Below are 15,153 nucleotides of genomic sequence, written 5' to 3'. Positions count from 1 at the left end.
ACTTCAAAGCCAAAAAGATACTTCTCAGGAACATGGAGATCAGAATTTACTATTCTGCAAAGATTTTGCTCTACCCTGTTGGTATCTCAGTATTTAGAAGAAAACACAAGATATCTGGTTTTGGTCAGTAAAGTGTCCATTTAATAAACTCCTTAGCCACATTTCCCACCCCGTCCTCCCACCCTAAAATTTCAATTCACACTGAAGCAGCAGATGACAGTTTGATGGTGTAAAATAGAAGCTTTAGAATCTGCACTCTTAATACTAAGAGTATCAGGGGCTAGTATTTGACAAAATTACCTAAAACTCAGGTGTGCCCATGCAAAAAAAAAAGCAGATTTTTATATACAAGTCCCTATTTTTTCTTATAAATTTAAATATTTTACAAAAATGTATTTTCAAAATGTATAAAGTTTAGTGAATACCTCAATGTATCTTAAAATAAAATGTTATCTGATTTCAAAGGTTATTTCAACAACAAAGTCTAAATTGCACCAGATAAAAGGCACTTGTGCTGTGTGATGTCTTGAGCAAATATATGTTAGTTTATAATACAGTAATACAGTGTCTTCTTGAATTCATGCAGTTGTCTCTGAGCATCAAGCATCATGAAAGCAGCCAAAAGAGATCGTGAGTAAACTTGATTCCACAGTTGTAAAAACATTTTCTATCACTAAGTTGAACATACAGCATTTTGCTCCAGCTCTGACTTGAATCAAATGCTACAGGAAAATTGTTGTCATTCATATGGGAACTCAAACTACATTTCATTCTCTTATAAGTTACAAAAAAAAGTATGCCATTTAATTATGAAACTAAACCACCAATGAACAGCTCAGTGTTCAAAATAGTTTGTGCCAATGAAAGTCTGTATTTAAAAACAAGCTAGGGGCTAGTTATTCAAGGAGCAGTGCATCATATTTTCAATTTCCACTTCACTGTTGAGATAAAAGCGCAGTCCTATTTGCCTTCATCTTCTCCAGCCTCTTCATTAAGTGGCTATTGGTCATCTCCATCTCTTCTATCTTATCCAGTGCTGTTCTTAACTATAAAATGAAATCAAAAGTTATGATCACTAAGTTTACTTGGACTTCCTGCTGCTCTTAACCTTTGGCAGAGGAAATTAAATCAGGAATACAAGTATTACATACTTTATAAGAGAGCCACAATATAAGATACAATACTTCCATTACTGCAGTCAGATGAACCAGAATTCTACTGTTAAAAAAATAATAATTGGAAAGTAATTGAAACACAAAACACTCCTTCCCAAAGAACTAGGTGTCCGCAGCTTCCTATTACATGCTGTTTAAAGGTGAAGTTCTCTCCACCTTTGTTACTTGCTGATGGATATATATTCCTGTGGGTAGCAGGCATCATGCCAGTCATACTCTTAAGCAAGCATGATCAACAGCTCAGTTAAATCCTGCTTCTTCCCTGTGAGGTACAGCCTTCTTCCCAGGCTAGCATTTGACACAGGGAGCATTTGGCTCCCTAATCATTTTTATGGAATAATTAGTTGAAAATAGTACACGTTTTCACATTTAGAAGAAAATACAACTTTAGATCCTTCCTTTCAAGGAACTACCGCACTGAATTCTAATTAGTATTACTTTTATGTCCTACAGTTGTCTTGTGAATCTAACACCGATAGACTTGGAGGCCTACTCAAAATACACTTAGAAGTTGTAACCAAAGGTTACAAAAACAAAGGTTGGAGGTAAACTGGAAGGAGCACACAGCTGAAAAGGAAATCAAGTCAATTACCTCTCGCTGAAGCTTCCTCTTTTCAGCTTTAAGTTCATCTTCTACTTTTTCTGCATTTTCTGCTGCATTTTTATACCTTACAACCTGTCCCTCAAGTCGTGCAATCTGCAAACCCAAACAAGACAAAAAGAATGATTACTCAGCTGTTCCAGCCTTAGCTCACCTGCCACCAGGTGTTCTTCCCTTTCTGAAAAGCCACTCTAACACAAGTCATCCTGTAAATTATCCATCGTCTGGAAAAGAGAGGTTTAGCTGTGTTAGCAGCAGCCATAATTGCAAAGAATGTTTAAAAAGAACTAATAAAACAAAATAAATTGAGGGCAGAAACTTGGAATACCCTTCACTGTCCCTCTCTGGCAAGGGTCCCTGGAAATGTTAAAGTAAAACTTACCATAAGACAAAGTTGAAAAGATACCAAAAGTTAAAGAACTAAGGAGGGAGAAGAACTGGAAAAAAAAAAAAAGAGAATTGGAGAACACATGGGATTAAAACTAAAACCTGGAAAGTTGAAAAGCAAAGACTATATGAAAAAGTGGTAAGTAAAATGGAGACTGTAACTGTTATCAGGATGTAATGCAAGAGGTCTTGAGCTCGTCTTGAGCTCAAGCACTGGGTTCAGGAGTAAAGAGTGGGTTTGAGACAAATCCTGACAGTGTTAAAGCCCACTTACTGGATTGTTTTATTTGAAGCTCCTTCCTAGCCCCAAATACACAGGTTGGGCTAGCAGCCTCTCATTGGGCAAGAAAGACCAACTATGCATCTCAAATTAAGACCCTTTCTACATAGTTGCTGAACTATAATACCTTGTTACCAATGTACAATCACAGTGTGAGTAATTCAGTGCAAGTATATGTGCAGCTGTGAAAACAAAATCTCGAATTTCAGAGTGAATTATGTACCTTCCATAGTCTATACCGCTTTCTTACAAGTAATTCAGCTATATAAACTGATTTTATTGAACTACTAGCTTCAGTTCCTTTTCATATTCTGCCCTGCATTCATATCTTAGTAAATTAACTTCAGATTTTCTCCTACAGTTAAACTATGCCGTTTTTGAACTGCAGTGCCACTCTATGCAAACTAAAGAACAGACTAAGTAAAACGATGAAATAAGTAGTGAAAGAGTCTGCAGAGCAAGTGCAGTGATGATGATAAGAAAGACACACTTACATTTTGTTCCAAGGTAGTTATATCTTGCTCAGCTTTTGAAAGCTTAAACTTGTATTCACTAATTTGTCTGTTGGCATCTCCTAGACGAAAAATTGACAGACTATATTACTCAAAGGAATTCTCTAAGATGGCAGTTTCCCTTTTTATTAAAAATAATTACAAGACCATTTTCCTGTATACAGGCTTATAAAGAGGTACATGTTCTTTCAGAGATTTTTAAGAGTATGAAAAGGAAATACTTTTCCTATTATTTAGAAAACACTAACTAGTGCCTCTGTAAGAGTATGCATTACATCTCAGATGCATAAATGAGATGCACACTTCTGAACACACATAGATCAAACTCATCTTCAAAAGAGAATTAACACAATAGTCAAGACACTGAAAAATGGGTCAAATCACAATAAATGTAACACCAGCAGCATTTAGTGTAGGCATTTATATTAACATTTGAATGATAAGGAGCACAATGCTTGTACCTACCTGACAAACTCTGAGGAGCTCTGAAAATTATTTTGGTGTTGTATTTTAGCCCTGACATTGCCAGTGCTCTGTTCAGGTTCATTGTCACTAGCATATTAAATGACAATCTGTCAAACATGCAAAGTTTTCAGCTGAAGAAATAAGCTGCTTGAAATGGAAAGCGGCTTAGTGCTGCTGTGAAGCAACACTGAATATTGTCTTTAATATTTTTTCCTGTTCTGCTTCAGAGGATAGTAGTCTTTTAAGATTAATTTTCTATATCTAAGACTCAACAACAAAAATATCAAGTAGAATACATTAACAAAATATCTCAGCTGAAATTCTATCATCTACAAATTGAAATTGTTCAAGTAGCAGAACAATTTCCAGGAGAGGTCATCCAGTGAAAAAAAGCTCTGCAGAATGTTCTTGCCCAACACTGAAAGAGGCAGATTTTAAAGCTATTCTGCAGTGAGAAATCTCCTGCAAGGAGATAAACCACCAAATAACTAGCTTCTCAATGATATATTCATTCACAGTATGACTTAATAGGAAAAGGAGTTGGAAGAGTCTGTTTCCCCAGTGAGAATACTTCTGAGCAGTAACCATATACCTACTCTGCATTTCAATCAGCTGCAAGTCCGAACCATTTTCTAAGCCTATGATATCAGGGTTCATGCCATCACTTTTGGAATATTTCTGTCGTTCTTCTTCCAACTGCATCTTGAGTTTTCTAACCTGAAAAAGAAGAGTCCTTTTGTGAAAAAGACTCTCAGAAGCCCAATAGTTGTGTATCTAAATATTTTATGCCTGAAAAAGAAGAGTCCTTTTGTGAAAAAGAGACTCTCAGAAGCCAAATAGTTGTGTATCTAAATATTCAATGAGGAAAAGGCAAAGCAGCCCTGAGATGCCACTGGCTGAGATGGTTCTGTAAGCAGGAGTGCAGCTGAGCCATCCAGAGGGACCACCCAGAGGCATGAGGGATGATGGTCTGAGGCCTGTACCTGCAACCCTTCACCTCCATTGCTGGGCAAGTGCCCTTTGAATGTCGATGCACAATCCAAACCTATCAGTGCGGTCAGTGCTGCAGGAACCTTTGGGCAATGCAGGGGCACCCAGTAACTCGTAACAGAACTGCCCTTCCAGAGGAGGTGGCAGCATTAAACCATTCAGGAATTTCTTCTACAGTATTATCTTTTACACTCTAAATACATATGAAGCTTATGAACAATATCCTTATGAGTTTACAGAATGAATAATCCACATCTTTTTTTGGGTCCCCTCTTTTACTCCACCTGGAAGCAATGGTCTTAATTAAGTCTTTAGTGTACACTAGTCTTTAACAATTCCATTTTATGCTACAGCAGCTGTCTTTGGAATTTTCCAGTAGTCAGGAAACAGATTCCTCGGTTATGTCCTCTGTGCCTGGAGTTTATGAAAGAAGTGGGAGCTATTTTTTTTACTCTCTTATCAAAATATTGCTCAACAAATTAGTGGCATATGAGTTATACTTGCAAAACTCCCATTCATCATATAAAGCAATTATTTTAACAGTGATTTTTACAAATATATGGTAATAAATACACATATACTTATTTATATATTTATATTTAATAGCCTTGATTCAATACTAGAATTTACTGTCACTCTAAACCAAGTATCTATACTAAAATTAAGGTACACTCCCAGCAAAAACAAATGTTGACAATATTATTTTAAATTTTCAGTGTGTTCAACTAGAAGCACAAAAACTGTAGTATCTTAACAATTGCTCAACGGCTTTGTGTTTTCTTGATTTCTTCCTTCTCAATAGTTAGCTTTATTAAAATAAAATTACTTCATTATTAATTTTCTATTTGAGTAACTGAAATGATAAAGGAAATAGTACCATTTAGCAATTTGGAAGAAAGAGCCACTTGAGCTTATATACTGACTTCAATATTTCCCCATAGGACAAAATATAAAACTTTAAGTATATGCATTACTTGTAGTCAGCAGCAAGTTAGATTTCAGCTAGTCAGCTACAGAAGCGAAAGTTCTTTACCAACCAAGATCAAAGTCACCTGAGTAAAGACACTAGTGAGGGAAGCTAATAATTCTTGGTAGCCAACCAGGTAAGATACCGAGTATTTCATTTTGCTTTTGTGCATAAGTATTTGATTAAGCATTTTTGGTACTTATTGTTTGTTTATTGCTAATATATTAATAGCCTGCAAAAGAATACGCAAAAGTCTTTTTCAAAAAAGAATAGTTTACTTTACCTGGGACAACAGTTCCTCCTTTTCTCCAGCCAGTTTTCGTAGCCGGACATCTAAAACCAAAGAATCCAAATGAGACCAGAGAAATCTGTTACTAAAAATATATCTTTCATAGCTCTTTGTTAATTTTCAAATTAAAATGTTCTTCAAACTTAAAGCTAATAGCACTAGGAGCATAGAACTTTGACATATCTCACCAAGAACAACTTACCAGCCTTCAGCTAACAGCAGAAAGAAGAGAAAAATAGTTAATTTATGCTGTTTACTAGTGTAACAATTTTATAAGCAAGACCTCTGAGTTTAGGAGTTAATAACTGAAGATTTTTTTGTAATAATAAAACAGATTTTTCTCCCAATACCGAAAGAGCCAACATACAACAAATTTTTCTTCAAACTGTACATTTTTTTCTCTGACTTTTTCGTAAAGACTAATCTCTCTGGGAAAGGCACTAAGGTTCCCCTTATGTTTAGAAAAAGTTTGCAAAATGTATCCTCAAACCACAAAAGCAGTGCTTGGGAAAGGATCCACAGGAATGCTTCAGTATCTCTTGTACAACTGGAAGACCAGTGATGGCTACAAAATAGTCTGTCAAGCAGCACCACGCTGAGATTACAGCAACTCCCTTGGAAATTGTAACTTTGACAGTAACAAAGCATAAAAACGTCTCTATTTCAGTGTGATGGAGCCACAGCAGAAACATGTATCAAGTCTAATCTCTGCCAAAACAAAAATATGTAACTATATGTCATGTACAAATATAATGCAAGTGTACAGAGATGTTTCTTTGCATGTTAATGAACAGTTTTACAGTGGTTTGACTATGCGTACAATAGCCTGTTCAACCTAATACAAGCAAGCTAAAATATAGGCCCCTAAAAACTATCTTTCTGTTGTGTTAGGTTTTGAATGTTTTAAAAACTTTTTTTTTTCTTAATGAATGTGATGAAAGACTGCACTTGCCTTACACTGATAAAAGCAGAAGTATTTCAAGGAAGTGAAAAGAATATATGATGTATTTTTTTTCTAGAACAGAGCTTTCATTGATGATATATACTTTTAAAGATTTTTTTTCATGAAACACAACGGAAAACATATTAAGAAAAAACCCTACACTTTTAGGCAAGATATGTTCTGACAGTAATAAAACAAACTGGACGAAGAGATCTAATGAGTTACAAAAAATCCAATCATGTACTATTGTGTTTTTTACTCTAAAGATACATCAGTATTTTACTCAGCGTTAAAAAAAAAAAAAAAGTAATTAAAAAAGTCACATCTTGAAAATTGTGTAAACATGTATTCCAGAAGAATCACAGGTATATTTTTGTGGCTGGAAATCACAACCCACTGTGAACAAGAGATAGACTTCAAACACACTAAGAGGCACGTTAGGATATTTTTACCTAATGGTCCTTCTCCTGCAGATTCCAAGACTTGAGCAGCTTCCTGCGATACAACTGTTATTGCACCAACCACCGATTCATGGTTTACATCACCATTTGGTGTGCCATCTGGAATTATAACTAATCCATGTTTCTAAAAACACAAAAGGAAAAAAAAATTAATCATACAAGAGCAGGGTTAAAATACAATTGGACAGAAAAGTTTTAAAAAAGCTTTTCAAGTTGATCGTAACAGTTACAACAAAACATGATGTTTATCCTACACTAAGATCAGGCTTTGAGACTGCATAAGAGTAGTAACCATCTTCTTCTTTCATGACCTTGACTTCATGCCCCATTCCTGGACTTCTGTTACTGTAAAGTAACTACTACCAACATACCTCTCCTCTCTTCATTGATTCCTTCAGGTCAGCCAACTCCTCTCTGAGCTCATCTCGCTCATTCTTAATGCAGTCAAAGTAATCTTTCTGTCTTTCTAGGGCCTGGGTTCAGGCAGATAGCAAGAAAAAGAATGGCACAGAGAAAAAGCAAATGACAGACAGCAGAGAGAGTTTCTACAAATAAATATAAAGAGCTCAATAAAAGTAAAGAAATTAAAAGGAGTATTTGATATATACAAACATACATCTTGGATAACTACCTTTTTCAAGTCACATATCTAACCACACTGCTGCATGTTTCATGACATAATTTCTTTCCAGGCAAGACTTAACAGATTCTATAACGTATTTCTATTTAGTATTTTCTGTTGTTGGTAGATTTCAATACACTAAATTGAATACGAAAAGAGTAAGTAATTCTTCTTAATATAGGTACTCTGTGGCCAGAAATAAAAGTAGCTGGAACTCAACTGGCAAAGTTCCTAAAACATCACATTCATTGAACTAATTTCTCTAACTTTCATAGGGTATAGAAGTATGAATCTTACCTCAGAAAAGACCTTGGATACATAAGCCTGTCTTCCACTTACAAACACTAGTATATTTATTTATTGCTGGTGGTATTACAATCAGCCTTTACTAAAACCAAAGCAATCCATTTTAGAGGGGAAAAAAAAAAAAAAAAAAAGTAGGAACCACTAGCAGCACTGTTTTAGCACCAGAAAGGGTTACAGCTAAAAGCATAATGTGGACACAAGACGGGTTTGCCTGCCTATGCTGCTAACCTCGCAGTAATCAGATCTTGATTAGGCAGCATCCCAGTATTCCATTCAAACTCCTTGCATGCATTATAAATAAACCTGACCATACAGCAACTGCAGGAGCGTACACACATTTTGCCAAGAAAATTATCCAGCTAAACCTTGCGTCATGCATAAAAGTTTAGGAATGGACTGATACGAAGTAAGAAATGAAGGTGTATACCTTTATATTGTTATTGCTCCACATACCAATGGCAGTATGCTGAATTTTAATAATTATCTAGAATCTGTATACTAGAGCAATGCTTTAATGCATTACACTTCCTTTCAACAAAAAAATTAAGAAGCGTTGTTGCAGCTGATTTACTATTTTTACTATTATATGAATGTAAAATCTAAAATACAGGTAATTCAACACATGAAAGCATTAGCTGTTACATCATAGCTTAATAACCCTTTTGTCCTTTTATTTCCTAACACACACTAGATCACTGTAACTACATTTATAAGCAGTGTGAAGAACCTTAATATTTACATCATTTTGTGTTCCACACAGAGACATCTTTGCGATTTTTGTGGCAGAGATGGAGGAGCAAATAGGCTCACACACTTGAGAGGATGGACACAAATGCCCATAATCACACTGCAGATGCAGATCCTCTGTGTGCTTGGCAACACCCTGCAATGCTGCTGATCATCCCACTTATATTTTAAGATCTAAGAAATTTCAACACTAGTAATTAGGTTTTTTTGAACATTAGATAGATGATACACTCTGTACTAACTGTAGCAATGTATCTGAAAGAGAAAAATGTGCTTGCACAAATTGAGGCAGTCCCATACAAAAAGGTAAAGCTTAAGTAAGGAAAGAATATAGTTTAAGGTAAAAACACTTTTGGAAGAATGTTCAGAAGAAAACCTAAAAATGTGAAAGATTTTATGATGGAAGAGAGGATTGCTATCTGGATTAAAGCACCAGAACATGAAATAAATATGGGCTGAATAACAGAGCCATCTTTTAACTGGACACCACCAGTTAAAAGGTACTTTTCCATGTGACTTGAACTCCAGCAAATGCATCAATTTTCAAAGAAATCTGCTTATATCAAAATCTGGTTTATGATTAATTTAGTTAGAGAAAAGTTACCCAATATAAATTATTAAAATGCTGACAAACCCTTCTGGAGATTATCCAGCTAACTCCCTCTCTCCACCAGGCAATCTACTTGCAGCCCAGAACAGCCGCAGGTTCAGAGCCATGTAGTTACCACCAAAGATCAGGCTGAGTCTGAGACAGCTGACAAACTTTGCCTGACCTACATGAGCTGTGTAGTGCACATCAACTCAGTTATTCCTGTACCACCTTCCTTTCTAACACAGGAGCCTTACAGATGCTCCTCAAAAGGTCCTATGCAAGCACTATTTCAATTCCAACTCTCAATTCCAATAATTGGCAACTCTGGTATTTTGTTTGTGGCATCACAAAATCATCTTAGTTCAGTGTTGCATCCAAGCTAACCAGACCTATAAGGATCATAAGTGCAATACTGGAATGTGCAAGTGTGGTTGCAGAAGTCAATTCAAGATCATGTTTTGCAGCACTAGGTATGCCCAATGCGAGCACTATCTACAAATATTCACTGTGGCTTCTCTACATTTTGACCTTTTAGCTCCTGCAGCTCTCTAGGTTTTCCAATACTTGGGGATTTTGTCTCTCATCTCAAGTAGTGGAAACCAGACCATTTTAAAATCCACTATTGTTAAGATGATGACAGAGGCAGGAATCAAGTTGTAAGCAAGGTTTAAACTGCTGAAGTTTTGAAAACTGTATTTGTCTCAAAAGAGATTAAAAGCTTAAAAAAAAAATTCCAATCTGTATAAAATTATATTATTGCAGTAACACTATGGATCAATATATAGACCCAGGCCATTTTTACATTGATTAAGAATATGGAAACAATGACTTTTTCAAGTCCTGATTAAAGGTAAAAAAACTGTAAAAAATTATAAAACGGTATGCAACAGTTTATTATGCTATACCTTTAATTAGTACTAATCATTTTGCAAGTAAAGATAGTGGAGCCATTTTCAAAAGAGGAAAAAGACTGAAAAAAAATGTTTTAAATATTTAAATTGGTAATGGCCTTCATTTCCTTGGAGTACACAGCATTCCTTGGAAGGGGTGGTGGGGGTTATCCATCTACCTCTAAAATGAAAAAAAATACCTTTCCCCCCATATATGTTTCATACCCCTATTTTTTTATCTTTCCAATTAATTGTCTCCTGGAGATCAAACACCTCTTTGGTTATGGAGTCTATATTCTGCTGCATGCGTTGATTCTCCTGTAGTAAATAGGATGAGGGAAGAATAAAAGAGGAAAGAGATGTAAGGAAATGGAAAGAAAAAATTAAAGAGATAAATAAAATTATATAGTAGAAGTCAAGCAAAGAGTTTATGAACATGAAATTAAAGAAAAAAAGTGCGACTAAACAAACCCATATATTTATCTTATGAATTCATGGAAGAGTATGGCAATTAATTCTATTAAATGTTGATGCAGCTAGAGCTACTTTTCCTTATTAAATTTCCTACTGCAGACTGAGCGTAACATCACATCTCTAGGAAAATAATTACCCTGTTGTAATTTCCAGACACCTTCAAGTCCTGATTGGAAGTAAACACTTCTGTTAACAAGTGGTTTTACAAAATAGAAAACCTTCTTGAAACTATAAAGAAGGAAGTTTGAATCAAGCATACAGGAAGTGAAACATGATTGATGACTGCCTTTGGATACAATATTAATATAGAGTAAATGCAATATTATTTTTTTATCTAAAGAACTGCATTTTTTTGTTTGCTCTGCAGATATAATCAATATTCTTTTGTATGCTCATATAATTATGTATCAAGATGACATAAGAATTTTTAGGGCTAGAGAGAATTTTTCACCTTGCTAATGAGCGAACTTGATTTTACATCTGGGAACAGAAAACAATGTCGTTCTGCAAAAAGCTAAATGGCATCAGCTTGACTATCTGTTAGTGTTAATAGTTGAGGAAATGACTCAAGTCATTTAAATATGGGGCAAACAGTCTTTACTTTGAAGGGACATTTGGTAAATATTCAACACACAAAAGCTACATTCTACCAAAATAAACACTCCAGACAAATCTATTGTATATTATTGATTCACACAGTTGTGTTGTTTTTTAAAACAAAACAAAACCAAACAACCATCAAAGAAAAAAAAGTGTAAAGTACTTTTCCCTCACAGTGAAGGCACAGAGCATTGATTCACACAGTTGTGTTGTTTTTTAAAATAAAAACAAACAAAAAAACTCCATAAACAACAACCATCAAAGAAAAAAAGTGTAAAGTACTTTTTCCTCACAGTGAAGGCACAGAGAATCCAGAGCAAGTGACAGAGCTACAAACAGAATTTGGTAAGTTTTTGTTTGTCAGAGCAAGTGACAGAGCTACAAACAGAATTTGGTTTTTGTTTGTCAACATTAATCTGAAAAAAGCTGCTGCTTAGGCTAATTCTACTCCTTTTCTTCTGATAGAAAGTCAAGTCAACTCCAGTTCACAAAGCATGTTATTTTCTCAGCAACCATAATAGATGTGGGACTTTTCAGAAGTCTTTTGAGTTACTGTACTACTGCCCACAAAGCACAAGATCTTAATGAAGAAAGAAATAAATGAAACAGTATCATACAGTTTTTGAAAGTCAGCAGTAGAAACTTTGGCCCATTAACTTAATATCATCATTTTTTTACTGAAATCAAAAGGTGGTGGGAAAATGATGTACCAATTGAACTGCAAACTCCAGTGCTAGTACCAAAATCCATACGAAAAGGACACTCACATATTGCTGACAAAATATATATATTTGTGGACCATTTTAAAATTAAGACCGATAAATAGTTCCAGGATTTTAGGGCATATTTCTTCTGGAAGCAAATGAAAGGAGAAATGGAAAGAAAATAACATACCATGCACCCAGGAACCTGTTTATGACCCAATAGCATGCTGACTAGTGCTACTATATTTATCTTGACTGGTAAGCAAACAAACATGCACTACTGCAAACTTCAACAGTTGATGTTCACAGAAACCTGAAATAACTGAAAGGGAAACTTTTGGCAAAGAACAGTACTTAATATTATCCATGCATCAGAACTTCTGGTTTTGTAAAAAGATTTTGGCCATACAAAAGAGAGTTCTGCCTTCACAAGGCAGGAAATTACTGATGAGGGAACATGAGTCTTAGAGGAATTAAGCATTTTACGCATCTGAAAACCTTACAGAGACATTTTTAACTTCATACACTAAGACAAGTAGTTCTACCTGCTAAAACAAGATAAATTATTTCTTTATAATGTGAGATAACATTTAAGCTCATTTTGTGTACAATGGCTGTTCTCATTCAAATCTTCTGCCACATTTATTTGCACAAGTTCTATCATACAGTACCTCATATGAACATACCTCTATTAATTCATCTCTCTGTCGAAGGCCCTCTTTAAGTTCATCCAGCTTATGCTGTAAAATGCTGCACGTGTGTTTCTGTCTCTCCAATTCCTATATTAAATAATGATTTATTTTTCTTTATTTTGGGTTTGACACTCATGTTTTATATAGTTTTTAAGAAGTTAATAATAGCACTTAAAATTATATAAGAGATCACTGCAACAATGTTAAGAACCAACAACAACCGAACAAGTGACTGAAAAAGTAATTAAAAAAAAATCAGTATTTAAGGTAAGCTCTTCAGTTACTTACTACACAGAAGATTTTATTTTATAAAATTCAGAGTAAATGTGATAAAGGGTTAAGCATTAATGACAGAAGCTCAGATACTGAATTTATCTAAATATTGCTAGAAAAAGCTGCCATGAAGATCTTCCCTATTGAAGAAAGTGGGACTAAACATGTCTTATTCAATTAAAATGCAAATGTAATCATTAGTGTATTGCATTAATTAGATGCAATTAATTTTTATTTAGTTTGGTTGGGGGTTGACAGTGTGTGGGCAGGCTGGGATGCATTTGGGTTTTACTGGGGGGAGCTGGCTGGTTTCTTTTAAAAAAACAAAACAATGCTGAAAACATTTTGGCCACTAAGATAGACTTTACTAATCAAAAAGTTTTTAATTGGTCTTACTAAGTACTCCAGTCATCTATGATTTAACCTTATAATTAGAAAAAAAAACCTCCAAAGGCTCTAAAATCAGTACCTTTGACTTCTCTTCTTTCTTCCTATACAACTCTGCTATCTGTTCTTCTTTCTCCTCAATAACATCCTTTAGAGTATCCACTTGGTAAACCAAGTTGTTTTTCTCATTGTCTAGTTGAGCATTGGAAACCATAGCTTTCTTGTACTTCTCTTCAACTTCAGCTAGTGAATCCTATAGACAGGAGAAAGGCATGTTAGTCTGACTTTTTGATGCATAGTGATGGTGCTAAAACACCACCATAATGCTGAAGAGTGCTGTCTGCTATACAGTACAATTAGGCAATAATTTTTGTTTCTGAATTATTATTAATGTCTTCTCTTCAGAAATACCATGTCACTATTCAATTTTCATTCTTCACATTCATACACAGCAACAAAAAGTTATTTCAAAAGTATGAAATTACAACATCATACTCTCCATGTATTTCTACTCTGCTACCTTCAGAACATAACTCACAGGGATAAAGTAGTAATACCACAGCTTTATTGTATTTTCACTGCATGCAAAGAAAACACTTCAGAAATTAATTTGTTCAGAGGGAAAGAATGGATGGAACCATCAGGATGGTTCCATCAGGATGGAACCTGATGATCTTTAAGGTCCCTTCCAACCTTAAGCATTCTATGATTCTAATATTCTATAAAAACCAAACACAGAGTCACTAAGAGTAGCTTTAACTTAACATTAATTATTCAAATAGTGCTCTATACCTCAGATTTAAAGTTTTAAGATAGCCACACTTTTAAAATAATAATGATTCTCTGTTTATGCAGACATTTTTGTCTTCATTTTTCTTGCAAAGATTAAAAAAGCATGTAAAGGTTCTTATGCCTCACTCTCAACCTTAAGGTGCATATATGCCTTGTTATATACCCTCTTACGTAATTCTGCCATTTAGCAAAATTTTATAGTTTTCTTTTTTTTTTCCTCAGTACTCTAACAAGTGTCAACTATTCAAATACTAGAACAATCACACCAGACACTTTCCAACTTGCAATTATTTCAGTCTGCGTGCTTTTAAAAATACAAAAATGGAGTTTCAGTCTCCTAATTTTAAACTGGAAAACAACTAATAAGCCACCCCCTTTCCAAAACAGATCTGTCCCCTAGTATTTAATGTTATTTGTTCTTTGAAGGCATAGGTAGCATAACCTCCATATTTTATTACTTGTATTATGACAGTACTAGCACAGGAAGGGCACCAGGCTTTGGTTTTCCAGAAAACAGAACAGTAGAACACTAAGGACTAGGATATTAGGGGAGAGGGTAGTAACAAACTAAGTTTCCTAGCAAAACCTAAAAAAACCCCAACACCTAAACCTTATACCATGTTATACATCTCCATTTTGAGAAAGCTGTCCTTAAAGTATACCTTTAACTTTTTAAATTTTATCATAGTTACATGTATTTATCTCACTCTGTTGCATTCACTAAATTCTGTATTTTTGTGCTGGAGAAAAATGGTATTTTAGAAATCCCAGAGAAAAAGAATAACTTGAGACATCCTGATAAGACTACAGATCAGAAGAGACAAGACAGTGTATACAGTAAAAAGATAAAAAGGGTACCATTATCATCTGGGAAGCAGTAAATAGCAGACAGCAAAGAAGATACATAGTGCAAAAGAAGAAAATGAAAATATAAAGAATACATGTAAGTGCATTCAAGTAACTATTAACTTTTAGATTACAAACAGAGAAAAACATTTTTTTGG

General features: G+C 34.7%; 1 protein-coding gene across 3 annotated transcripts in view; it reads right to left on the bottom strand.

Moving 5' to 3' along the window:
* Nucleotides 1-248: 248 nt before the first annotated feature.
* LRRFIP2 (leucine rich repeat (in FLII) interacting protein 2) overlaps nucleotides 249-15,153 on the bottom strand; it is a 49,019-nt gene continuing 34,114 nt past the window's right edge. For 2 of the 3 annotated variants that reach the window (XM_009999060.1, XM_009999059.1), the window contains 8 exons: nucleotides 13,440-13,610; nucleotides 12,692-12,784; nucleotides 7,062-7,194; nucleotides 5,661-5,710; nucleotides 4,017-4,137; nucleotides 2,938-3,017; nucleotides 1,768-1,872; nucleotides 249-1,046 (listed from right to left, as the gene is read on the bottom strand). In XM_009999060.1, coding sequence (XP_009997362.1) covers nucleotides 936-1,046; nucleotides 1,768-1,872; nucleotides 2,938-3,017; nucleotides 4,017-4,137; nucleotides 5,661-5,710; nucleotides 7,062-7,194; nucleotides 12,692-12,784; nucleotides 13,440-13,610 — 864 coding nt within the window. In that variant the 3' untranslated portion in view covers nucleotides 249-935. Of the gene's footprint in view, nucleotides 1,047-1,767; nucleotides 1,873-2,937; nucleotides 3,018-4,016; nucleotides 4,138-5,660; nucleotides 5,711-7,061; nucleotides 7,195-7,441; nucleotides 7,544-10,452; nucleotides 10,546-12,691; nucleotides 12,785-13,439; nucleotides 13,611-15,153 lie in introns of all 3 variants that reach the window. The other variant, XM_009999058.1, reaches the window with a different exon arrangement.

This window comes from Chaetura pelagica, unplaced genomic scaffold, assembly GCF_000747805.2.
Source record: "Chaetura pelagica isolate M959 unplaced genomic scaffold, ChaPel_1.0 scaffold396, whole genome shotgun sequence".
NCBI lineage: Eukaryota > Metazoa > Chordata > Aves > Apodiformes > Apodidae > Chaetura > Chaetura pelagica.
This window is presented reverse-complemented; position numbering and strand designations above follow the sequence as displayed.